Here is a 27,791-nt window from a genome sequence, read left to right as displayed (position 1 = left end):
AGACACAGCCAAACAACCATTAAAATGGTAAGATTTTGCCAGAATTTTAGTTAAAAAAGAAAGAAGTAACACTATCAACGGGGGGGGGGGGGGGGGGTTGAAATACCGCCACCTATGGATGTGAAGAAAGTAGCATGGTCTTACACATTATACCTTTAAATATAGAAAACTTATTTTTAAGCAACATGTTATATATCCCCACAGTTACCATGATTTTTTTGGTTTACATTTTTTTGTTTACTGCAGATTAACTTCTGGCTCAGGCTTGTCACCTGTACCGTTATTACTGAATGGACGACATGATGAAACAGTTTGTCTGAACATTTTTATAACATATCCTCACAATTACTTCAGGTCTGGTTTACATTGTGTAAATCTATTGAAATTGAGACTGAACTATAGAGAAATAGCTATTTGTGTGTGTGTGATTCTGTGTGTGTGTCTGTCTGTGTGGACTCAGAAGTTGTCTAATCAGCTGATCTGAATTAGCTGAATATTTGTCTGTGGTGTGAAAAATGTGGCATCTACAGCGATTTTTAAAAAACCCTGCTTCCTGTTTTCCTGATCTTCAGTTTACATTAGAGTGAATGGGGAAGTTGATGGTACTCCTGTCACTTTGGAGCTCATAGTTCAAATTCTCAAAGCCTCTGTGACTTGGTAGTCACATTGTATGAAAGAGGACTAATTTTCCTACAATCTGGGAAAAAATGATGCGTGTAGAGTGAAATTTTATGGCTGTGAAGACAAGTTAAACTGAAATTTTGCAGACCAGTTGAACACCTCCTCTCAGCGTGATGTCTCCACTGTAGCTGCGAACATTGTCATGAAAATGTCACTGTGTGGAAAACTATGAACAGGATTTATAAGTTGAACAACAACCAAAACTGAAGGAAAGTTTCTGAACAAATTGAAGTTTGAATGGATTTTTGAGCTGAAAGTATGAATGAGTATGAGAGGCTGAAAAACATATGAAAAACTGTGAAACACTGGAGATTTCATCCATTCACCTCAATGGAAAAAAGTTTCCTGCCCTCATTTTCTCATTACTCATAGACTGAGAATCATAGTTGACCCCTGTAGCATCTGTCTACACTGTATGCTTAATTCTGGTTGAAGCGGCAGTATGGACTGGAGACTCCCACTAAAGACTCAGAGTCTGGAGGTCTTCATTTGTGAACGTTTAATGATAATTCCTCAGCAGATGATTCAGGTGATGACCCATATGAGGGACGTGCATAGATGGATATGTTGAGGTGAAGATGTGAGGATGTGGTATGGAAATAATACAACATTATACTTTAATTCACCATGAAACAGTTGTAAACAATTAAACTGAAGACTATCTTGTAAATCATAAACATTCAGTAGTCATAAACTGACAGGGATGAACATTGTAATGGCTCCAGTCACGATATTCTAGCGTGCTGCTAACTATGGAGCTGATAACGTAACCTCGCTATGAATGAGAAAGTCCGCTAGCATAATGCTAACGAGCGTTACAGAGTGACATAACTGCCATTTAGCGTATGAAATACAGTAGGATTTACGTCAATAAACGGGTGGAGATTAACAAGAGTCAGTGAACATCACTTAATATAACTTACATATCATTCAGTGACGTACATCAGGAAAATTATGTTAGCGACTTCATAGCGTGTAACACATTGACCAGACGGAATGGAAAGAAGGACAACAAACTTAAGTTCTGCCCCCAGTCTTTCTAACAACCCCAGACATGTTTATTATTCAATTATATGTCTCTTTTACTATTTTCCCAAGTACTGAGTTTAAAGGACTGGAATGCTTTGATAAGTTGTTTTACAAGTGTTACACATGTCATATGAATATTTGTAGTTGATATGTGGTTGAAATCGGTGTTGATGGCTGTGTAAACACACTGTCAGTTCACATCACTCTCAGAGTCAACACTACCAACAGAGGCTGTGACATCCTGCTGTCTTTATTTGTCAAACCAGCCCTCTGTAACAACGGGAACAGCAGGAAGCTGTGCCAAGTTTATACTTTAAGAACTTTTTGTGTGGAAATGAAATGATCTCTTCTTTAATCCTTTTTTATTTAATGTGTTTAAGTGCTACAAATCCCGAAATGTTACCATCCTAACAAACTGATTTAGTATTTTTGAAGTGGGTATAAATATTAAAATAACACCTTGTACACAGCCAGATTTAAATGTCAGACAGGTGGACTGATCCAATGTTGATTTACACTGAAAATATATTGTGTTGTCAAAGTAAATACCAGATCATCTATGCTGGTTGGCGCCTGTCTGGGCGATGATATCATGTCTGAGGCAGGGCTGTGTTGTTATGCAATAGATGTAACTACATATAATAAACCCTAAAATATAACAGTTTGATATTGTTATACATTATACAGTATCTGAGATAACTTGTGACTTGGTGCTTTATGTATAAAAACCAACACAATTAATCTACGAAGTGCTTTATTCATACAATGAAATGTACATAAATTACTAAAACATGTGGTGAGAGTTGCATGCTAGGATTACATGAAGTATGCGGAGGCTTGTGTACTGTACAGAGTCAAACTTGTCATGCCAGACGTGTAACATCAAGTTGGCCTTAGGTATTCTAATCTGCAGCATCTAAACAAACCATATCTGTTCCTCATGGTTTCACCTGAGGCACCGTCTTACCTGGGCGTTACCTCACAGCTTTGAGGTCAGTGTCGCATAAACGCTCAAGATTTGGTGTCAAATTAATTGTGATGCATTGGTTTAACTGCTGTAAAGAAATAAGCTGGTGCAGTCTTTGTCCTCTTTTGGTTCCAGTGAAGGATTTCCCTCTAACTACTGATGCCCACTGTAATGCAGTGAAGGCTGGAACACTGTGTGGTCTCATGTGGAATAACCAGCTTTATCAGAGAAGGGACTCTGGTCTAGATGAAACTCTTTCTACTTGGCTCCATTAAAAATCCAATCAGCAACTTTGTGCTGTTACTTAATTATTGTTGGTTATATTTACTTGAGGGTATCCATAGCAACAATACTTAGGACTGGTCACGTGGTCTTGGCTGGGAAGCCAGTGAGGGATGTGTCTTAATGCTGTTTGTGCACATTTGTAGCCACTAACGTGAAGCTGAAAAGAACCACACAGCTCTTTTGGTGTTGTCTGGTTCTGGAGGTTGGAATTTAAACAATCCACTCTGACATTAAGTAATCTAGTGCTGCTTTCAAGGACCACAGTCTGTGTTTTATGCCATTAACTAAATGGCTCATACTTCACTTGCAGCAAGTAACTAGCGTCAGGTCAGGTCAAGATGCTTTGAAAATCAACTTGCAGGGCCTCAATACAGTTCATCATTGATTGTCCAGTCGCTCTTAAGGTTCACTATGAATGAGCATCTGTCATCGTGCAAACGTTTTTTTAAAAAGTTCATGTTTTACTCTTCTGTGTTTTATCTGAAGTGTTGATCTCCATCAGAAGATATATTTGTGGTTTTAAGAACCAAAAACCATCTCAGTGTAGTTTTACATCTCCTCTCTCAGGCTTCTCTCTGGAGCTCTAGTAACAACAGGTCAGTGAGCCAATCAGAAGAGAGGATCTGAGCCTCTCTGTGGACTGAGGCTTTGATACCTTCACAGTAATAATATAGAACCTAGACCTACTTTATAATCAATAATACATTAACATCTACCTTTAGACTGAATGGAGCTTTAAAGTACATGTAGTAATTTTACAAAAACAAATTGACAATTAATTTTTACTGTATTGATTATCTATTTGCAGCAATGTTTAAGTGATGACAAAAGGTCAAAGATCAGCATAATGTAAGGGGCGGCTGTGGCTCAGGAAGAGCAGGTCGTCCACAAATTAGAAGACTGGTGGTTCGATTGCCAATTTGAGGCCCCGTGTCGAATTGTCCTTGGACAAGATACTGAACCCCAAGTTGCCCCTGGTGGGGCACCACTCATGGTATGAGTGTGATGTATGAATGTCTGAGTGAATGGGTGAATGTGGCAAGCAAAAGTATAAAGTAAAGTGGTCAGCTTTATGAAGCTTTCAGCTCATTGTTTTGGTTTTACAGCCCACAACTTTTCGTTCCCAGCACCAGCAAGAAGCTATTTAGTAAATAATCTCTGATGAAGCCTCTGTCCTTCACCTGCTCACAGCCAACAGCAGACACAGTCAGTCAGATAGCAACTGGGGAACACAGTGGAGCATTTACTGTAGATATTTCCCTCAGGAGCTGGTGCAGAGCTAAAGATGGAGTGAATATTGGATTTAGATTCATCAGAAAACTCTCAGCAGGTATTCAAATTATATTTGATTTATAGTTTGTTATTGTTAAAGGGCACCAACATGCTAACATGCACAGAACGGTCCTCTCAGCTACACTGAATTTTAAGCAGACGCTGTTCCAAAAGACACTGTTACCATTTGCCTGATTTCATTGATTCTTGCCACAGTCACACGCTCACAGTGTCTGGAGTGAATGTGTGGGAATATCATTGTGTGTGATGTAAAGTGCATCCCTCATCCTTCAGATGTAGGTGGACAGCTGAATCCAGACCTAAGGAGCTGGCTCTCCAGCTGTGTACACTACACTGCTCTGCTTCTGCCTGGTGATTGGTCCTGTCCTGTTTGGTGTTTGTTAAAGATCCTCCTGAGTTTTCAGATACTCCAGCACCTTGAGGAATGACAGATGGTGCTGTTCTGTTTGTTGTTTTTTTCTTCTCTGTCTGTTCTGTACCTCCTTGTTTTTTTGACGAAGGCCCAGTTGGGTCACCACACATCTTGACGTGTTTACCTTAACGCTGAAAAGGGGGCGGTGCCCGATCTTTGAGTCCGCCTACAGGCTCAAATTGGGCCTTAAGAGGGACTACATTTATATGGCGCTTCTCTGGCCTTAACGGCCACTCAAACTGCTTTTGGCTCCGAGTCACATTTACTCATTCACACAGTACATCTCTATCACATATGCATACACCAATGGCACATCGGGACCAATTTGGGGGTTAGTGTCTTGCCCAAGGACACGTGTTCCTTGTCCCTCCCCTTGGCTTCTGTCCTTGTTCTGGGCCTGATGGTGGAGCGCTCTGTTATCCCAGCTCATGCTGCAGTAGGTGGTAAGAATCAAAGAGTGAATATTGATCTGTTTGTGTGTGGGTTTTCTCTACAATTCAGTGTAGAGGCTTCTGTCATCTTCATGTACATGGCACAGTCCAAGAAGTCCAGACTATTTCCTCTAATGTCCTCCCACTGTCTTGTGAAAGCTTCCACCTCCTGGGTTCTGACTTTGACCCAAGTATCATCCACAAATCTAAACCAGTGGCTGGGAGCTGTTACTGTGAAGGAGACCAAGGTTCTGCTCTCTACTTCCTCCAGGTAGAGATTAGCCACTACTGGAGCCCATGGTACAGCCATCTCTTTGCCTGTAGGTGGGGGTCAGGCAGAGGTGGTGCAGGGCACATATGTGGTCTGGGGGGAGGTTGGCTCTGTCTGACAGAGTGCTGCTGTCCTGCAGCAGTCTGCACTCTCTCTCTCTCTCTCCCTGCCTTTCCTGTCTATCTCTACGACCACTTTCAAAAAATAAAGGCAGAAATGGGAACTGACAGCACAAAACTGTGCAGGTGAAATATTTCTGGCACGTACCTGGGTCCTTTAATCACTAACAGTATTTCACTTACAGCAGTTATGAAGCTGTGTAAATACACTGTATAAATATGTCAGCTGTAACAACAACAACAACAACAACAATAATGATAATAATAATAATCATCATCATAATAATCATAATAAGCTACACAATTAAAGGTGCTGGACAGAGCCAGGCTGTCTTTGTGTTGAGCTAGGCTAACCATGTCCTGACTCTGCCCCTTGGGACTGCGTCAGGACTGCCTCATTTCCTGCCTTGTGTGTTTCCTGCCCTTTTGATTGCCTGCCCCGCCCTGATAGCTTTCACCTGTTCCCAGTTACCCTCTCCTTCCTGGTGTGAGAGCTTCATTTCACAGTGATGAAGGTGGTCCTGCTGAGCGGTCTGTGTCACCTGCCTGTCCCTGAACATGACAGCAACAGTCACCTCATTAATCACACTGATCTGCCCTCAGCTCATTGAGTAACATGATCAGACTCATGACTCTGGACCACTGCACAGAGGGAACTTTCTTTACAGAGGAACATCTCCTAATACAACAGGACATCAGTATCCATGGTAATAGCTGTTTCCTGTTAATGGCACATCCTGCAGAGCGGCATCATATGAAGTCTTATTATGTACTGAAGCATGAGGACTTACTCTTATTAAGGACTTGAATCTACATGCACTCCTTCCAGACTTGTGGACTGGACCTTGTGAAGGGGATACACTTAAGAACTCAGTGGAGTCCATGGAGGCGAACTGACATTTTTGACTATATAACACATCTTGGAGTATTTTTCTGAATGGCTCTTAATGATACTGATAATGACAGTTTATGTGCAGGTGGGGCTGCTTTTTGTAGTATAACACACATGGTGTGGGTGGTGGTGACATGATCCCTTTACATGAGGAGCTTTACACTGTACATGGACAGAAAAACAACCTTTGTAAAACCAGCAGATCCAAATATCAAGTAGCTTAGGCAACAAAAACACCTTCAAAAATTGATACTGTACAGATGAATATTATAATAACTTTATTTTTAACATTTACACATCCACATAGTTGGGTGTGCCCATGGATGGGTTACTGAGTGGGGTTACTGAGCACAGGGACAGGGCCCCAAGGAATCAGGGGGGCTCTGGTCCAGAGCCTCAGTTTGAAGCGACTGTTATTATTTGTTGTTGGAAAGTCACATGAGTTAAAAGTGAAGATGTTTCTGATCAGTCTTTTCATAATGAGTATTTTCCACCAAATCCAATGCACAGTTTTTTTAACTTCATATTATATATATATTGTGTATATATATATATATATATATATATATATATATATATATATATATATATATATAGAGAGAGAGAGAGAGAGAGAGAGAGAGAGAGAACGAGAGAGGCTGCAGAATGACAATGTCTTCTTCAGTCTGGGGGTGTTGTTCTGTGTAGGAGGGGGGGGCTTTTATCTGTCTGTTCCCATGGGCCCATTGTCTGATGATGTGTCCATGACTATGCCTTGGACACATGCAAACTTTACATTCATCATGGGCAGTGCTATCATCAGGATAATAACACACAGGGCTGATGTCAGTTGTCTCTGATCCTCCCCCAGGTTCTCCTCCCCTGGCCCTTGAGCACTCAGGCAGTCGGCAGCAGGACGAGCCCACCATGATGAGGAGGAGCGACAACTACCTGCCAGTGCCTGGCGAGGAGAAGAACCTGGACATTGACTTTGTCAACACCAAGACCAGGAGCAGCGAGTCCATAGTAAGACATTACATCCACGTGAAGCACAACTTATGCTCACTGGACCCCGGAATGGTGGGATAGCATCAGAAACCCCCTCCCCTCACGTCAGAAAGGGGGTGTCTGTTTCTTCTAGTGCTGCTGGGTTATGGTTATAGTTTGTGGTGTTGGGCAGAGGTTTTTAAACTGTGATACTGTGTGTGGTGAAAGAGGTAGGCACATGCAGGTGATCCGAAAACAACAGGAAGTTAGTTATTTGTTTGTTCCGCTCAGTCATTGACTGACACAGCTCATGGATGACACTGAATTCCTGATTTCCGCATTTTGTGTTAAATGTCATTCTCCTTCACACACACACACACACACGTTACACACATTTTAGAACCACTATCATTATCTGTGATTATCTGTTATTGATAACATGTTCTTTTGTTTCCTAAAGAGTAAATACAACCACAGATCCTGACCCTCTGTAATGTGGTGTGCTCTGTAGTGCATCATGATCCAGGGGTAGTGGGAACAGGGGTGATCCTAGGGTTGCCGAATGAGTGGGGCTGGAGCTGGGGCAGAGCAGGACAGGCAGATGTTGGAGGAAACGATGATCTAAACTGGAATTACAGGCGAGGACTGAGCTGGAAGTGGCAGATAACTGGAGACCTGAGGGTTAGACAGACAAAGCACATGGTCGTGAGTGGACTGAATGACTGCAGTTCCTATAATGACCACTAGAGTCTGGCTCCAACAGTGAGTCAGTCCACATAGACTTCCATGTTAAAATGTCCAACTTTACAGCAGAAATAAATGTGTTTACAGCCTGGGACAAAAACTGTGTTGGTCTCTAGAGCTAATTTCCTCTTTCATGACAACTATACGGGCTGAATTTTATAGAATTCACCTGTTTACATTTTATTAAGGACTAAAGTTATGGAGAATTGAGGGCGTGGCCTCTTGGAGTGACAGGTGGGGGAGTGTATGCTTTGCACAAACCAGCTCCACACATGCCCCACCTCTTTGCCCATTTTTGGATTAGCTAGGAATTAGGGGCGGAGTCAGGCACTGCCAAGATAGCGACAGTGGAGCAGCTCACTCTGAGCTTCAGAAACCTGTGGGTGACATCACAGAGGCAACATCCATCTTTATTTATAGTCTATGGGACAAACAGGGAAGTAGACCCACTGTGGACAAAGAAATCAAATGATGGAGGAAGACACAGGGATCGAGGGAGGGAAACAGACCAGCATCAGTAACTGAGAGTTTTTTTTTTTTAAGTTATTTTTTTTGGCCTTTTAGTGCCTTTATTGGATAGGTCAGTGAGAGAGTGACAGGAGGGTCAGGGAGAGAGGGGGGATGACAGCAGCAAAGGGCCGCGGGTCGGATTCAAACCCAGGGCTGCTGCTTTAATGGTACGCGCTCTACCAGGTGAGCCACCGTTAACAGTGTCCTTCTCACTTATTAGTTTTTATATTTCTATTTATTATATTTATTGCATTCATAAAATGTATTTGTTGGCTTCATCATGTCTAATACTTTCCTGTATTGTGGTGTGTATTATAACACAGCAGTGGGCAGGGCTGTATCCAGCTCTACAGCCTTCACATCTGCTTTTATAATCACCCAGTGTCAGGGGAATAGGAAATGATCTGTTTTACTTAACTGACTAAAATGTAACAGAGAACTTGAGCATCAGTGTAAAGAGCAGCACTTAAACCAGCACCTGAGCTGAGGGCTATTCCTGAAGCTCAGCACCACTCTTTAATCATACAGCCTCCTATCATCATGACAACCAACACAAGAGAGAGGCATCTACACTGGAGAACAAAGATCTTAATGAAAGAGGACTAATGGTTCATACCCTCATTAGTGGCCCTTAACAGGTGCAGTGTTCATTACAGCTCACAGTATAAACATATTATGGGATGGAATAAACCGAAAACCAATAGCTCTGACTGATGCCCCTCATTCTTCAGCCGTAACAACGGTCACTCTAAAAATGTTCAGTTTGACCTGAGGCAGGTGCTGGAGGAAAGTTCATGGGATTATTAACAGAGGTGGGCGAAGTACTCAACTTCAGTACTTAAGTGAAAGTACAGATACTACTGGTCAAATGTTACTCCGCTACAAGTGAAAGTTGTCTGTTCAAAACTCTACTTAAGTGGAAGTACTGAAGTACTTGCTTTAAAAAATACTTAAGTATTAAAGTACAATTTGAAATTGCATTTGTAAGGTATGCCTGACTAGCTTGTAGAAGCCGCAGAATAAGGAACACTAGAATGTTACAGAATGAAGCAATCCAAATGAAATAGAAAATAGTTTATTTTCCATCAATACTCCCTCATTTAAAATGAAAAAGGTGAGAACATTGCCCCTTAAGCACAGAATCATGGGTCATGTTTGAATTTTTTAAGCATATACATACCTATTGTGTACACAAAGGCTGAAATGCATCCCTATGGAGAACACCACATTCAGCCTGAAAACTGACACCATTATCCCAGCGGTCACCGACAATAAAACTTGAAATTTCACCAACTTAAAAAATAAAAAGGCATATGGTTTGTTTATTGGCAAGGTCTAAGTGTAACGGCTGTTTCCTTTTTTTAAATTGGGATTAAAGTGATTAAGTAGAACAAAAAAGCAAGTGCCAGCTAATGACAAACACAAAAAATCCTGCCATCAACTCAGTTTGCTAGAGACTCTTGAAAAGGTCACATTCTCCCTCTCCAGATATACATTTGTGTACCGTCTGTATACATCAATGAACATAAATCAGTGTACTTTTAAACTGGCTTGACTAGCTAAACGGACAGCTGTTAATGCAACAAACAATTTATCAGAGGTCCAACAGTGGCAATCTACTCAACAGGTAGCCATTTAAGTAAACAGAACACACATGGCTAGTGTTTATAGAGTCAGACGCATCAAATCTCAATTGTCAAGTCAGTTGAAGTTGTAAAAGTCCTTATTCAACTTAAGCAGAAGCTGATTCTCGAAGTTGCGGGAGCTGATGGTTGCCCACTTTGGCCTGAAGATCAAGCCAGCTGCACTAAAAAGCCTCTCACACGCTGCAGAGGCTGGCAGGGCTGTGTTCAACTTAAGAGAAAGGCTACATACAGCAGAATAAGCTGTTAACATGGTCACACCCTCAGCTGTACATGTAAGGTATGCATCCAATTGTTTGATGGTCTCCTGTGTGTGTGTATGCCTGATATCTGAGAAAAAATCCTCTTCATCAGAAGTGCTTGAGGAGTCAACAGGGTGAAGGCCTTCGTCATGGTCGGGAAGATGCTCCTTGATGTAACCAAGGCCTAAAAAAAAAAAAAAAAGAATATAGGTTCACCATACTTTATCATTACATCAAGGAGCTAAACTATGCAAGTTAGTTTCAATGTTTCAGAGTAGGCAAAATTAGGACATTTAGAACATCTTCCTTACCAAGCTTGAGGATATTCTCATCAGTAGTCCAGGAGGTTTTGAACTTTGGGTTGAGAATGGCGGCTGCAATAAGCTCCCGATCACCCATCATGCCGCCAAAACGTTTGCTCAAACCACTCAGAAGGGCCTCCACAAGTGGCTTGCAGAATCTCAGTGATGGCTTCATCTTCTCAAGCTTGGTGATGATGGTGGTGATTGTAGGGAGCAGCCATCCCATTTGAACATCCTTTTCTCCTTGCAAGATGTTGATTGCCTTAGCAACTGGGCTCATGGTGGTGACGTATTCACTCAAAAAGGCCATATCAGCTGGACTGTACCTAACATGCAAAAAAAAAAAAAACCCTCAGATTACACATGAATTACACTTAAGGTGCCCAAGAGATCCTGCATGATGTCACTTGTCAACGTTCCACAAAAAAAAAAAAAAAAAAAAAAAAAAAACCTATGCTACTCAAAACCATGCTGCTAAAGTAGCCCCTTAAGATTCCACGTACCTCTAGCGGGATGCTGTCAAAGTCGCTGAAAACACTTTACTACAGCACTACACTACTACGACAGTACAGTGAGCCTTTAGTAATACATTACAACTTAGTCATTGCCATTTTACTAACAGCACATTTATTACAGGGGCAGAATCTTAAGGGGTTAATTTTGCTCATGCCCACCCATCCGTAGTGCATGCTCACCAACTTACAGCCCCTGTGATGTCTCCAGAGACCAGACTTTCACTAATGTGTTCAGGGGCAGATGGCAAGCTAAATCAAGGGAAATGCATATGATGACAAAAAAAAAAAAAAAAAAGAAAACGTGCTAAAAACATGCAAGATCTCATAGGGCATCTTTGAATTAGAACATTCTTTTCTTCTGTTACCTATTCACAAATAATGTCTAACAGGCAGGTAATGTGGCAAGCATTTCTATAGACAATGAAACCATTAAAAGACAAACTTACATAGGAACTTTGAGTTCAGCACAGACAGCCCTCATGGGTCCTTCTCCTTCATCTTTGAGGATTCTGACGATGCGCTCCACAGCCAAATATAAAGAGTTCCATCTTGTCTTATTTGGCTGTACCAATTGCAACTTGCAGTGCTTCTCAACTGACTCTGCAGCAGGAGTAGACCTCAAAGTCTTGTTCCAGAGAGCCTGGGACTTCGTGAAGGCTGACCTGGAGAGCTTCTTGTAGGCCTCTGCACTGTTCGCATTCTCAACATCCACCGTAGAAACCAAATTGAGCAGGTGGCAGGCGCACCGATGATGCTTTGGTAGTTGGTACTGGAGGCCATCATCTTCAGCCATGATCGCTTCAACATCGAGGAAATCGGTCTCTTCATCAGATCCATCAGAGCCATCATAGTCACCGTCTCCTTCCCCAGTTTCCTCCTCAGCAATGTCATTGTGGTTTTCATCCAGTCCAAACTCACGAAAGGCTTTGAGAAAATTTGAACCGTTGTCAGTTGTGGTTCTGACTACCTTCTGTCGGATTTCATACTCCGTGTGTATGTCATTTAATGCACTTGCTAAGGCATCAAATGTATGAGGACCCTTAAGTTGCCTACAAGCAAGTGCCACAGAATGTCTTTGGAAACTGGATGAATCCAGCCAGTGTGCCGTCACGCCTATAAAACTCCTCCTTCTGGCAGTCCAACAGTCAGTTGTTGTGCCGATGTAGGCAGTCTTACTCATTGCTTCTTTGATCTTTGCTTTCATGGTCATCATGGCGGGGTCAATTCTGCGGCACACAGTAGTTCGAGACATTACAACAGCGTTTGAATTCAAGTCCAGGACTAGGGTCTGGAAAGATGGCTGTTCAACGATGGAGAAGGGTTGGAAACCTTTAACAATGAAGCGCAGTATAGAATTTTCCACCGTTTTCTGAGACACTTGCCTTGTTTCCTCAAGCTTTAGTTGTTTGACTTTAGATGCCGTTCCAGGCTCAGTTTTCCTCTTGGAGGCATTTGAGGTTAGTTCACAATACTTTGCCAGTTGACAACTGTGTCTCCTCTATAAAAGAATAGAATTTTAGTTAGCCAATTCAAATCACCACAACCACCCTCCCCCCTCAAATCCAACCAAGACAAACCATATTTAATTATACATTAATCAGATAGTAGTAGCAAGAGTTTTAGCCTATATCTTAGTATACGGATAAAAACAATTCAACCATCAAGACCATGCAGCATGACTTGTTAAGTAGCCATGCTTCTAAAGCAAGTGTTGCTACTGTACAAGAACAAATGGTTTAAAAAAAATCCCTTCTCTCTATACTACAGCGAAGAGCATTCAGTTATTCTCTGAAAAGTTTGACAGAAATGTCCAACTTTATTTTGAAGTCAGATTTATCTGAGCCGTCACATATGAGAAACACTAGGTCTACATTTCAATAATAATAATAAATCATATTAATTTAAATTAAATCAAATGAAAATGGCTGAGGTGGAGGTATAGTAGCCTTTCCCAGAATCATTTAGTTATTTCCTATGTATATCTCAGACCTTGAGGTACTTAAACAATTTATGTACAAACATTCCACAATTTATGGTAAGTAATGTTGAGCCATTATTTTTGCCTTCCGTAGAAGTCCTGCGTTGTGTTCATTGTGGCTCAGTAGTTTGTATGGACAATGCTTCCCCTTTGTGGAGATATAGGTCGAATCCGCGCTACCAGCCTAATAACCCATTTACTTCCCGCTTTCGTTTCATCAGACAAATATGACAACAGCCCGCAGCCAGGGATTATTGCATGAGAACAATGACTTAAAATAAATACCATATTACTAAACCACGGATTAATGTAGAAATATAGTCTACTACTACCGTATATTAAACACAAACGGGCCACTCCACGTTGCCATTTCACTTCTCAGGATTTTAGGCTAGATAGTTGTTCAGTAAATAGCATTGTCGAGAGCACACGCCCCACGAGGTTATATTAGACCACTTTCTAACATATTCTGCAGATTGGTATTGCAACACTAAAATAAATGTCGTATAGACACGGCAACAAGCAGTTAACCCGTGCAGACCTTGTGGTTTTGACATTCTAAAGAATGGTGTGGAAAGCTGCCAGAGCTAACACGAGCTATGCTATGGACCGTCGGCTGTAGGCAGCCAGAGTTCGTAGCCACAATTCATGAGAATTAGGTTTCACGATAGAAACGACAGAAGAGAAATGTCATGATGAGACACTTCGTCCAGCACTACTATTCAGTCATTCTGTCTGACCCCTGGAGCATCACATTAAATTCATGTTATTAGCGTAAATGGAAGTGCATAAAAGTAATATGCAGTGCGTTGGCTTGGTAGCTAGTCCAACCTGCAGTAGGCTGTGTCTAACGAAATGACTGCCCTGAAGTACTGGAACAAATTCTCTTAGACAGGCTTCAAGATTACATAATAACTACTGATAATCAATTTGGTTTTAAGAATAAACATGGCACAGATTTATGTATATTACAATGTTTATGTGCTTCCTGGATGTGACTAAGGCTTTTGATCATATCAATCACAGAAAATTATTTGCTAAATTACAGGAGAGGGGAGTTCCTCCATATTCGATAAGGTTTTTGCGTTTTTGGTATTCACATCAGACCATGCAAGCTAGATGGGGTAAAAGTATATCTGCACCCTTTCAAGTCAAGGTAGAATACTGTCACCTGTTTTTGTATATGAAAGATCTCTCTAATAGGCTCAAAGAGTGTCAGACTGGATGTATGGTTGGGGATATTCTTATCAATCACTTGATGTATGCTGATTACTTAATAGTTTTCTTCCCCTATAGTGTTGGCTCGTATGCTAACAATATGGTGTGCAGTTTGACATCAAGTTTAACCCTAAAAAGAGCTGTTATGATTGTTAAAACCAAAGAGGATTTGAGGCAAAAGTTTCCTAAATTTTACACGGCAGATCAAGAGCTAAATGTAGTAGACAAAGTACGATATTTGGGTCATATCATCAGGGATTACTTAAGTGATGATGACAATGTGCAGTGTCAGTATTGCAAATTGTATGTACAAGCCAATATGCTCGCACAGAAATTTCATATGTGCACAGATGATGTTAAAATAACCCTTTTTAGAGCCTACTGTACTCCACTCTATACAGCTCACTTGTGGTGTAGTTACAGTAAAGCAAAAATGAAAAGGCTTCAGGTGGCATTTAATGGCGTTCAGAATCCTGCTTAAGCTCAAAAGATGGACAAGTGCTAGTCATATGTTTGTGACAATAATGTCCCCAATTTATATGCTGAAATAAGAAATTTTGTTTTTAAATTTATGGTTCAATTAACTGATTTAAAGAATGAAATCATAATTTCCTTAAGTGAACCTACAAAAAGTGACACAAGGTACTCCTCTTGTTTTTGGAAATACTGGAACAGATGTCTGTATGTATTATGATCATTTCTGTTGTTTATCTTATTATCTACTTTTTTATTTTATTTTGTAACTGATATGGACCTTTGTGTCGGGAATAAAGTAAGTAATAATCTCTATGTAAAGATATAGTGTAGTCATGGCGCCCTAACCAGAGAACGAAGCCACACCCCCTCTGTGTGTGTTTCTCTGCTCTTTGTTTTGGTAGCTGGTTTGGCAGCGCGTGCATTTAGGTGAAACCGCATTTACGTCTAAAAACATCTCAGACAAAGAAAGAGATGAGTACAGAGCACAGGAGGACTGACCACAGGGAATAACAGCTCAAATCCCAGTCCGGCTGGTGGACAAGGAGAAAATTAGCTCTAGAGACCAAAACTTATTTTTTTACCAGGCTGTAAACATGTTTATTTTAGCTGTAAAGTTGGATGTCTAATGTTGGAATTTATGGGGATTATCTAATTTTCAGAGCCAACCTCATTTGGTAATTAGAGGAGCTGCAGTCTTGAAGCTTTTCTATGTTTGCTTTAATTTTCAGTGCTGAAGGTTGTAACGCGACTGGGGCCCATCACACTTCCGGTTCTGAGTCATAGTCTTTATATTTTTATCGCCCTTATTTAATTTGGTTATTTTCTCCTCAAAAGTTATAAAGTAAGGCCTTCTGGGAAATCCTAATCTGACCAATGAGCTGCTCCCTGTCAATTTGATTATTTGTGAGTTACATCTGTATTTTTGTCAACCTATTAGCAAGAAGCGAGTTTTTCTGTTAGCAGGAGAATGTTTAACAAGTCCAAACAAAAAAGTGGCTTTAGGAGACAAAGGATAGAAGAGAAGAGGAGGAGTTTATTGCTGAACTGGTCACAATAGATAAGATTTTACTCACCAGGCTTCAAGTTCATCGACTGCTAGCATTTGGACTCTAATCTTAGCTTGGCTATGCTCCGATTAGAGAACAGCAGAGTCAGGGTCTGGACTTGAGCAATGTTGTTAATGACTTAGGGAGGGTCAGGTGGATGAACTGCTGATGAGTGAGTTCAGGTTTCTGTTTTTTTGGATTGGGGTCAGGGGTTTAAATCTACAGCAGTGTAGCTGTTACCTCTCATGCTGGACAATGCGCGGCTACTGTGATCTGTGTGTGTGATAACCTGTGATCAAGTGCCGTCATTCATTCAGTCACACTGTGTAGACCTGTAATGTTGTGACTCACTGTGTAAACTGCCCTTGTGTTGGTTTGTTATTGTTGGCTGGAAGTTATTTCAGATGTTTGATAGCTGCTGTGCTGAGTCCAGGCTGTTAGAGCACATCTGATAAATCTGACACTATGGTTCGTTTGCAGGATGGGAGTTGTACAGTGAGCATCTCCATGGTGACATCGACATTTTCTGGGCACAAGAAAAATATTTGTACCACAGCCAATCACAATTATGTTACTACAGGATGGACACAAACACAACTCTATGTGAATGCTACTGTGTATCTGCTGTTTGCTAACACATTCACCACATCATAACTTAATGAATATATCACTGTTGTGTTCACAGCTTGTTGCGCTGTCCCCCAAATGGTTAATATCAGTGAGTGCAGGTTGAATATTAGATGCTGTTAATTATCCACTTTATGGCCCAATCAGATCAGATCAGTTTGAGCATCACCATTATTCTTGACCTTAACAAAAGTGTTCATGATGAAGTCTTATATTTTAAAACTTATTATGAGGACAACAATGCATAATCTAATGTCTTGAGAAATTAAGATAATCAGGATCAATCAATCTGAAAAAAAGACATGAAGATAATGACAACATGAAATCAAACCTAACAGAAAAACAGCCAAGGCCAGTTTCAGTGCATATGAAATAGGTTTTAATAGTTAATTTGATTTTTTTTATATATATATCTGAAAATTAAGCCACTGCCTCTTTCATTTTAGTGTGATGAAATATTTTGAAGGGTCAGTGTCTCACTTGTCTCATGTGGCATTTTTCCATGCTGATTTCTTTGGTTTTATTTCCCAGGTTTTGAGATGTCTGCTGTACAGTTAACAGACATGTAGCTGTTGCATTTTTAGATTTAATGTAATTTAATGTTGTGGCCATCATAATTTAAATTTGATTCACCTCTATTATCTATCTGTCAATCACTTTGTCACCAGTGGGTATGCAGCATCGGGATATATGTATGAAAACATAAAACACAGGGCACATAATAAATACAACACCAAGACCAAACAATAATTCTGACATTCTGACAGGATGGACAATCTGAAGGTTCATCCAAAACCTGGTCAATAGAACAAAAACACCACCAGAGGGAAGTAAGAAATTTTTTTTTTTTTTTATCTGCGTGAACAAGTGTCACTGTGCTTTGTCACTGCTCACTGCTGCTGTGTAAAACAGTACTGAGAGGAAAACTGCTGTGTGCATGTGGAAGCCCAGAGGAGAGGAGAACCTCATTTCCCAGTGACTTGGTGAGAAAAGAGTTCCTATTGGTGGATGATGCATACACCACCACATCCTCATGCGCCCTCCGAGAAGTGACCTCTGACCTTTCCAGCTATGACTACATCCTGTTGAGAGAGGGCTGAAGATGAAAATGTGCATGTGTGGTGGGGATGAGGCTGGGGGCCATATACAGTGTACACACAGGAACACACACTGCTGCTGAACAGTGGGTTGGTGGCCGTCATGAGGAAAAACAAACTATTGTGTAAGTATTGGTTTTGTGGTTCACTGCTGATCTGTGACCATGAAGGAGTTTATGACTCTTTTACTGACAGCCGACTGTCTGATCTTCAACAAGTCATTTTCTCTTTATCACTGTGTAAGCATCAGGGTATCAGCTGCTTTTAATGCCGTCTCCCATTCCCACACACTGCAGTGTCACTTTAGTGGGTACATCTGTGTGGTGCTGGAGCAGAGGCTGCAGCCACAGAGTCAGAGGATAAATCCATGAGGGTTAACTAAAAGTAAATCTTTTTACATTAAATGTCATTATGTTAGGTCCATCGTTAAGATAAAGATATTGATTAGAGCAGCTGTATCCATCACATACAGAGAACTACTGTAGTTTGCCCAAACCCCTGAAACCCACTAATACTCTGGGCTGGAATATTCCCCGTCCCAGGTTTAATGTGTATGTTTATTTGTGGTCATTTCATTGAATGGAATATGTACAAATGGAATAATAAAGAGGTTAAAACTAGATTTTGACATAAGTCCCATGTTTGGCATTATTAGCTTATTGATTATTGGTTTTCAGAAATTCACAAAAATATTAATATGAATATTAAATATTTACTTTATAGAAGATTCCTGGAGAAATTTTGACTGACATGCTGCTGGGTATTTGTGCTAATGGATGTGAGAGAGCGCTGCAGCATAGCCGGTGACAGTGGCATTCATCTAGGAGTCCCTGAAGCACCGCTGGGGATAGTAACTGTCTGTGTTTGTCTTTTGTGTCGCTAGAAACTACTTTTCTACCAGTGTCTTTGTGTGTGTGTGTATGTGTGTGTGTGAGGTGGCAGTCCCATAACTTAACCCTCGCTCGCCGTTCATCCTTCTCGACCTCCTCCTCTCTCACCCTGAGCCTTGACTAGCTGGTTAGCAGCCTACCAGGTTGAAGTCAGTGTCTGAATCCTTTAAGTCGTCGTTCTTGTCGTTAACTGTTAATCTGCTTCAGAATCGAATTGTGCACTGAACAGCAGTAGCCTAGGTGAAGCCTAATATGTGAAGCTGAAACAAATCCCCACCTTTTATGACAGTCACAGTCTGTTTACATTCAAGAATGAGGGCAAACTCGTTGCTCTCACTTAACATTTAATATGATAATACATGATTATATCCGTAATTTTTTGAAAATCTGATTTTTTTTTTACAATATCAAACTGACAGTCTCACATTAGGATGTAGCTAATATCGAAATACTACTACTATTACTACTACTACTACTACTACTACTACTACTACTACTAATGATAATAATAATAATAATAATAATAATAATACGACTAATAATAATAATTGATGATAATGAGATAGCAACAGAATAAATTGTAGTCACGCAGATATTCAGGCAATGTGATAATAATAGTAATGTATGATGATGATAGTATAATATAGGACAATAATATATAATAGTGGAAATCATGATGGTTAATATTTTATTCGTGTTGTTAGGATGGGGGTGAAGAGGGGCTGCACCAGAACTCCAGAGAGGCAGGCAAGGGGGCCCCAGCCCTCCACCCAGGGCTGCAACCAGGGGTCCCCATGGCGGGCAACTTTTTTCTGCAATTCTATAATTAAAACAAGCTTTTAGCTTTTATTATGAAAAGTTCTGACAGGAAGTTCCATAGGTTCTGTCACTTGCTTGATAGACCTCTGAATAGCAGACATATGATGTGATGTGAAAAAATAACACAATGAATCAGTCAAACATATATATGTGATTGTGACCACACATAAGGTAAATTTACATTGAATTTTTATTCATCAGTTTCTTAAAATTAGTCTTTGATTATGTTCTGTCCGCCATGTAATGGGTTAGGTAAAAAATGGCCTGAAGCCAAACTTACTTACTTATGATGGTAAGAGGTGTAGTGCTGTTTGTTTAAGTACCTGACCGCACCTATGATGTTCACACTTGCAGTTAGCCATTTTTGGCTCAGAGGTCTCAACTCGTATTCGACGGACTGTCATGACATTGGGAACAGATAAATATGTTCTTTTCATACCAGGATGGATTTAATATCTTAGATAATTTCATCTAGTGCCTGATGACCACTACCATGTTTATATTTACACTACTTCACTACCCATCTTTCAGTGTGGTTTACTTTATAATGAGCTTCACAGCCTCATAGAGATGTTAGTGTGGCTCTGAACTTAGTCTTGTTTAATGTTGTTTAGACACACTATTCAACAGCGGACTATACTGCAGCACTTAATTCATTTTTATATGAATGTGTTTATGAAGACCACTTACCATTTATTTTTGCTCTGTTCTATTTTTCTCTCTTGTGTCCTCCTGTTTTTTGGTGCCATAATTAACACAGTTCCCCCGAGCATGATAAATGTTCATGTAATGTAATCACAACAAAGAGTTTACACAGTGATAAACAACCAGCCTCATGTTCTTACTGTGGGTCAGTGGAGGCAGCTGAGGTTTGACCCTGTGTTCCTCACTGTTGTGTCAGAAGTGTGTCACTACAACCTCAGCCAGCACACACACACACACACACACACTGAGCAGTGATGTAAAGCTCAGCAGAAGCCCTGGAGGAAAATGCACCCGGAGAGTTTGACACACACACACACACACACAGACACACACACACAGAGGCCTACAAATAGAGTTTAGATCATCCAGTAGTAATGACTACACTCCGGGGTATCATACTGGACGAGGTCGGACAGAGGGCGTTTTACACTCAGATCACATAAGAAAATAAACTGTCACCACGGCTGGTTGTGCTTCAGTGATGAGTTCAGGTGTCTCTCCACAGCCTGTTGTTCTAATAAGGAGTTCTGCTGAAACTCTTCTATGTTATGTTTCAGCTGTGCTCAGTAGTAGAGTTCACTCTTTGCTATCAGCACGTTCATCTCCTAATGTGTGAAAACAATGGACAGGGAACAGACATGTCTTCATTAAGGTTTAATAAATGAGACTATTGAATGCCCACATTTACTGATCATGACAGTAGTAGTTTCCTCTGCATCATTCATGTCTTGAGTGCAGACGTTCTATTTTTTTTCTGTTATAAAATGCTCTAAACTCACTCACTCATCTGTTCTAAGATTTTGGTCATAGCTGTCTTCTTCAAAAGCGTTATCATCTGACCTACATACAGGTCTGTTGTCAGTGATGTGCATTATTGTGCAGTACTTTGTTCAACATTACATAACTTAGGTCTGCAGATCCCATTTTCCTCCCAGTGAGACACAGTTTATTCAGGAGGCTGGTTGTAAAAATACTCAACTGCATCTCAGATCTAACAAACAGGTCATTAAGTACAGTCTTGCAGTAGTTAAGTTAACTGGTTTCACTAAACTAGTCTAGTTCTTACCATGTGTCATATGTAGTATGATTAGGGCTGTCAAACGATAAATTTTTTCTTCATTGCCATTAATCGCTGAATTTCAATAGTTAATTGCGATCAATCACATATTTTATATCATGACAAAATTTCTATTATTTTGCATTTCAGAACTGTTTTCTTGCTTGACAACACATAACTGCTAGAAGCTAATGTTAGCATGTCTGACGGGTAATTATGAAGATGTCTGATCATTTTTTATCTGTAGATGAGCTTGATCTTCATCAACGACAATTCAGGCATTGGACTGCAGGTCTCCTGACATGCCCCCTTATGCAGACGGGAACCGTCCCTTTTTTGCTCCCATAGACATGACTTGCCATGAAGTATCTTGCTCCGCCATGTAAAATCTTTGTAGGAAGTGTCTGTGGCAGCTTGACAACAAGTAAGAGTGCTTCAAAGGGTCAAAGAAGTAGCAGCACCAGTTACGGTGTAAAATAAAGAATCTTTGCAGCACGTGATTGACACGATAAAAAAAAAAAAAAAAAAAAGCCTTATACCCGGCCCTTAATCTCATTGCGATTAATGAATGAATGAATGAATGAATGTCTTTATTGTCATTGCATGTTCACATACAACGAAATTTACCCTCTCATAAAAGAAAACTCCATTTACTCTACTTATAACACACTCTCACATACACACACATGAAATAGAGTAACAGTTTAAATTCAGTAAAATGTAAAATAAAATAGAATAAGAGTTTAAATACAGTTTAAACGGTTTAAATCCAGTAAAATGTAATGTAAAATAAAATAGAATAATGGTTTGAATCCAGTAAAATGTACCGTAAAATAAAATAGAATAACAGTTTGAATACAGGAAATTGTAATGTAAAATTAAATAGAAAAATGGTTTAAATCGAGTAAAATGTAATGTAAAATAAAATAGAATAGGAGTTTAAATCCAGTTTAAACAGTTTAAATCCAGTAAACTGTAATGTAAAATAAAACAGAATAACTGTTTAAATCCAGTAAATTGTAATGTGAAAAATAGAATAAGAGTTTAAATCCAGTTTAAATGGTTTAAATCCACTAGAATGTAATGTAAAATAAAATAAAATTGAATAATGGTTTAAATCCACTAGAATGTAATGTAAAATACAGTGGAGGAAATAATTATTTGATCCCTCACTAATTTTGTAAGTTTGCCCACTGACATAGAAGCGAACAGTCTACAATTTTAAAAGTAGGTTCGTTTTTACAACGAGAGACAGAACATCAAAAAGAAAATTCAGAAAACCACATTATACAAAAGATATAAATTGATTTGCATTTCATTGAGTGAAATAAGTATTTGATCCCCTGCCAACCATTAACAATTCTTGCTCCCACAGACTGGTTAAATACTCCTACTCCTTAGACACACCGAAAAAAAACTTGCAGCAAAGACATCTGTGTCAATCAGTCACCTGTATAAAAGACACCTGTCAATGCAATCAATCAGACTTCAACCTCTCCACCATGGGCAAGACCAAAGAGCTGTCTAAGGACATCAGGGACAAGATTGTAGACCTGCACAAGGCTGGATTGGGCTACAAGACCATAGGCAAGAAGCTGGGTGAGAAAGAGACAACTGTTGGGGCAATTATTCAAAAATGGAAGAAACACAAAATGACCATCAACCGACCTCGTTCTGGGGCTCCACGCAAGATCTCACCTCGTGGCGTATCACTGATCATGAGGAAGGTGAGAAATCAGCCAAGAACTACACAGGAGGAGCTTGCTAATGATCTCAAGGCAGCTGGGACCACAGTCACCAAGAAAACCACTGGTAACACACTACACTGCAATGGATTAAAATCCTGCAGTGCCAGCAAGGCCCCCCTGCTCAAGAAGGCACATGTACAGGCCCGTCTGAAGTTTGCCAATGATCGCCTGAATGATTCAGAGAAGTCTTGGGAGAAAGTGCTGTGGTCAGATGAAACCAAAATCGAGCTCTTTGGCATCAACTCGACTCGCCGTGTTTGGAGGAAGAAAAATACTGACTATGACCCCAAGAACACCGTCCCCACCGTCAAGCATGGAGGTGGAAACATTTCGCTTTGGGGGTGTTTCTCTGCTAAGGGGACAGAACGACTTCACCGCATTGATGGAAAGATGGATGGGGCCATGTACCGTAAAATCCCGAGTGACAACCTTCTTCCCTCCGCCAGGGCACTGAAAATGGGTCGTGGATGGGTCTTCCAGCACGACAGTGACCCAAAACATACGGCCAAGGCAACAAAGGAGTGGCTCAAAAAGAAGCATATTAAGGTAATGGAGTGGCCGAGCCAGTCTCCGGACCTTAATCCCATAGAAAATCTGTGGAGGGAGCTGAAGCTTCGAGTTGCGAAGCTACAGCCTCGAAATCTTAAGGATTTGGAGATGATTTGCAAAGAGGAGTGGACCAAGATTCCTCCTGATATGTGCACAAACCTGGTAATTAACTACAAGAAACGTCTGACCTCTGTGCTTGCCAACAAGGGTTTTGCCACCAAGTACTAAGCCATGTTTTGCCAGGGGATCAAATACTTATTTCACTCGATAAAATGCAAATCTGTTTATGTCTTTTATTTAAAGTGATTTCCTGGATTTTCTTTTTGATATTCTCTCTCACTATTTGAATAAACCTACCATTAAAATTATAGACTGTTTGTTTCTTTGTCAGTGGGCAAACTTCAGCGAGGGATCAAATAATTATTTCCTCCACTGTAAAATAGAATAACGGTTTGAATCCAGTTAAATGTAATGTTTAATAAAATAGAATAAGAGTTTAAATCTGGGGGGGGGGGGGGGGGGGGGGGGGGTTCTGACAGTGAAGAAAACTCAGAATAATGTGGGACTCATCTGGAGAGGTGATTTAAAAACAGCTCACAAATATATAGTCAGCAATCAGGAAAATGCAAAACATCGTCAGCCTTGTCCTTTAACTGTGAAAAGCATGTAGCAGGTTGAGGGTAAGGTGGTATGGTGGTGTACTACACTGTACTGCCTCATGGTTTCTTATTCTCTTGGTGCAACAGTCTTCATAAGACACAATACACCAGATATACACAACGTATGAGATGACATTTGGAATACTGTGTATCAATATATTGCGGGCTTTTATAATCCCCAGTGGTACGAGGACTAGAAGGCACCTCAGTTGGTGTGAAACATAAATGCGTTTCATCTTGTTGCTGTATACTTCAATAATTCATGGCCCAACACATAACATGAATCAGCTCCAGGGCACATGTTTGTTGTATGTTGCTCCCTGTTGAACATGATGTTGTATACGATGGACAGTGGATTGTCTCTGCTGGCCTTGTCCACTGAACGTCTCTGGAGACAGTAAATAGTTTTACATTGCTAGTGTGAAAGTATATGATGCCCTGGAGTGCATTAGTCCAGTGAACCATAATGTAAATACACTGCAGAGAATGAATAAGATGAAGTACGTTATCTGCTATCAGAATCAGACTGTGAAGAGTGCTGGTGAGTTGTTCAGTCACTGTTATTTAAAATCTATTTAATAATAATAATAATAATGACAATACAATAATATTCATAATAAATAAGACCTAATGTGTGTGTGTGTGTGTGTGTGTGTGTGTGTAATAAAACTGACCCGTTTCACCACAGACAGCAAAAACTTGCAGTATTTTGTTATAATTAAATCAAATGAAATGCTTCCATCCATCCTCAGTGATGATGCTTTGTTTCTGTTTTCTAGCCAATGAAGAACCTCTATGCAGACGATGTCTCGCCCCTGTATCCTCCAGTGGGCCCGTACTTCTCTGATGGGCGCCGGCGGGTGGACTATGTGCTGGCTTATCACATCCAGAAGCCTGGCAGCGTCCGCCGCCGCTCATCCAGGTTTGGCGAAAGCAACTTCATCCGACGGCTTCGCCGCAGCCTGAGCATGAGGAGCAGCCGAGCGCCGTTGCAGCCAAAGGAAGACCCGGAGATTGCTGCCCAGGAGCAGCAGACAGACTACCACGAGGATGACAAGCGCTTCAGGCGGGAGGAGTTTGAGGAAAACCTCCTGGAGACAGGCTTGGAGCTGGAAAAGGATGAAGAGGTGAGAAAGGGGGGAGGGGTGGACAGAGATGAATGTGATGTGACAACAGGGCAGGCTCAGCTGATGTGGGGAACCTGGCTCTCCTGGGATCTGGATCTGAATTCCATTTCTTCTTCTCCACTGCCTCACAGTATCTTCTGAGTTCGCCTCGATTAGGGGGAGACCGGGTATGGTTGTAACACGTTTCAGCACCTATAAGTCACTAAATTTTTGAGCTAGAGTTCTCAAACTTTTATACGGAGTACCCACATTTGTTTACTACAAATGAAACCAACTCAGATCTCTGCAAGAATATCACAGACCTCATTGGTTGATGTGAAATACATGGTATTCCTTTGTTACAACCTACCCTGGTTGTGGGGTAGGTGCCAGGATAAGTTGCAACAATTAGAAAAAATAAGCAAAAACGGAGGCCGCACCAATGTGATATGCTTAAAAAAGGGGTTTATTGAAATAAAAGACTCAGAAGATTTTGTGTGTGTGTGTGTGTGTGTGTGTGTGTGTGTGTGTGTGTGTGTGTGTGTGTGCGCACGCCGATTTGTGTAAATTTGTCTTCTAGAACAAACTTTCTTTACGGTTTGTGTGCTTAATGAATACTCTGCTACAATGGGTTCCGGTTTGTTGCTGCTCTGGTAACTTGCACTGGGAAGATCACTAGATCCCTGGTCTCTCAGCTTCTGCAGTGATCTATAGTATCTGCTCAGTGCTTTTGAAATTATTGACAGGCATACCTCTGTCAGTCTTTCTTTTTCACTGCCTAGGCATTCTTTAAAATTATTAAAGATAAATAAAATGTTATTAGTGGTATGAGGAGATGGTTGTAACACTTTTTAAATATGCGTTATAACCCACTCCATTGTTGACAGCCATTGTTTAGCTAGCTGTATTAGTATAGTGGTTTGAAATTAGCAGGTGAAAAATGCATCACATTTTGCCCAAGAAACTGCAATTTAATAATATAAGTGATATGATTTCATCTGCAGTAGAAAACTCAACCGGTCGAGGCAGACGGCCGCCCACCCTGAGCCCGGTTCTGTTGGAGGTTTCTTCCTGTTAAAAGGGAGTTTTTCCTCCCCCCTGTCGCCAAGCGCTTGCTCTTTGTGGGAACTGTTGGGTTTTTCTCTATAACAAAGTAAGGTCTTGACTTTCCCCTGTAAAGTGCCTTGAGATAATGCATATTATGATTTGGCGCTATACAAATAAAATTGAATTGAATTGAGTAGTATAGGTACTAAATGAAATAAAGCATTGGTCAAAATTTTTTTTTCTTTCCTCAAAATCAGTTTTTTCTGCATAGAATCTGCATGTACTTGTTTCCAGCCTTGATAAGCACCACATGGGATCGGGGAGGAAGAGGGTAAACACTGAAATGATCATGTGACTCCTATCTTATCCCTGATTGTTGGGAATGCTGGTGTTACAATTCTCCCCATGTTACAACCATACCCGGTCTCCCTACCTTTTAAATCCAGTAGCTGATCGGATCAATACGTCAGTTGCTGTCAGAGTGTTTTTCCTGATTATCCTACTCCACAGATCAGACTGACTGTTGTCATCTCTTATTTAGCAGCTCAGGTACATTTAGACTCAGAGTCAGGCAAAATACTGAGCCCAGAATTATCATTGGTGTGCGTGTGTGTGTCTGATAGAGAGCACACACTGTATGACTGTGTGTGGGTGTGAATGGGTGAATGTGACCTGTATTATACCAGGTTAGACGGATCAAGGACACATCTGAGATCAGACCACATTCTGAGGTGGTCTGGACCACATGTGGCTGTCTGAAGGCTGATGTGCCCTGGGCCACACTGAGGGACTGCCTCCTCTGCTGACATCCTCTGGCACAATCTGATTAGGCCCAACACAGTTTATAATGAACTGAACATATTTTACTATTTCGAATGGATAAAATCTTATTTCAGTGTAGAGCTGTAATTTGATCATCCCCTCTGTTTCCCGTTCTGTCTGAAAACAACAAGACATACTTTTTTATTTGCATATAGAGCAGGAAGCGAGATCTGATCACAAGTGGTCACTTGAGACAGATTTTAAAGCCAAGTCTGAACTGACATCCTTGCCTGAACTGAAGACTGATGCTAAGGTCTGAAGAGGGCCAGAGAGATCTGATCAAAAGTCCACAAGACCTGATGAGACTGTAATAGACTCACAGTTATTCAGAGAAGATTCATGAGCCCACTTCATAGTGAACGTGTATTAAAAATAGAACTGATGACGTGTCTGATGTCATCTATGCAGCCAATGAAAATCACAATTCAGACACTTCGTTTTGTCTGTGTGAACATGCTCTGGGTAGATGTTGTGTCTACATTTGAATGATGTAGTAACATTAACATCAGATGTGTTTAGAGTTCATTAAAACAAACCAGCTGACTGATTTAAGTTGGTCACATGACCCACATCTCTGAAGCGACTCCATATTATTCAGTTTATTTTTCTGCCTTATCTAAACATGGATGTATGCCAGGCCGTGT

At 40.6% G+C, this 27,791-nt stretch overlaps 2 protein-coding genes across 5 annotated transcripts in view; one reads left to right on the top strand and one right to left on the bottom strand.

Moving 5' to 3' along the window:
• The window catches only part of ano1a (anoctamin 1, calcium activated chloride channel a), a 73,296-nt gene that overhangs the window by 5,614 nt on the left and 39,891 nt on the right, over window positions 1–27,791 (top strand). For all 4 annotated transcript variants that reach the window (XM_071472887.1, XM_071472888.1, XM_071472885.1 and 1 more), the window contains 2 exons: window positions 7,231–7,385; window positions 24,952–25,299. In XM_071472887.1, the coding sequence (XP_071328988.1) occupies window positions 7,287–7,385; window positions 24,952–25,299 (447 nt within the window). In that variant the 5' untranslated portion in view covers window positions 7,231–7,286. The remainder of the gene's footprint in view (window positions 1–7,230; window positions 7,386–24,951; window positions 25,300–27,791) is intronic.
• On the bottom strand, window positions 9,660–11,906 carry LOC139615126 (uncharacterized). The gene is made up of 3 exons (XM_071472966.1): window positions 11,749–11,906; window positions 10,797–11,113; window positions 9,660–10,669 (listed from the first exon to the last, which is right to left on the bottom strand). The coding sequence occupies exons 1-3, from the start codon at window positions 11,781–11,783 to the stop codon at window positions 10,302–10,304; spliced, it is 720 nt and encodes a 239-aa protein (XP_071329067.1). The 5' UTR covers window positions 11,784–11,906; the 3' UTR covers window positions 9,660–10,301.

The sequence above is a fragment of the Trachinotus anak genome, unplaced genomic scaffold, assembly GCF_046630095.1.
Source record: "Trachinotus anak isolate AG129_WGS33_773 ecotype Australia unplaced genomic scaffold, CSIRO_AGI_Tana_v1 ptg000042l, whole genome shotgun sequence".
NCBI lineage: Eukaryota > Metazoa > Chordata > Actinopteri > Carangiformes > Carangidae > Trachinotus > Trachinotus anak.
Note: the sequence above shows the minus strand (reverse complement) of the source record. Positions and strands in the feature narration are given on the sequence as shown.

Excerpts from the sequence above, each read along its gene's own strand:
- LOC139615126 (XM_071472966.1), bottom strand. The coding sequence starts at position 11,783 with ATGAGGGCTGTCTGTGCTGAACTCAAAGTTCCTAT. Across the intron at positions 11,114-11,748 it reads GCTGAACTCAAAGTTCCTAT|GTACAGTCCAGCTGATATGG; the intron begins GTAAGTTTGTCT and ends TTTGCATGTTAG. Across the intron at positions 10,670-10,796 it reads TGAGAATATCCTCAAGCTTG|GCCTTGGTTACATCAAGGAG; the intron begins GTAAGGAAGATG and ends TTTTTTTTTTAG.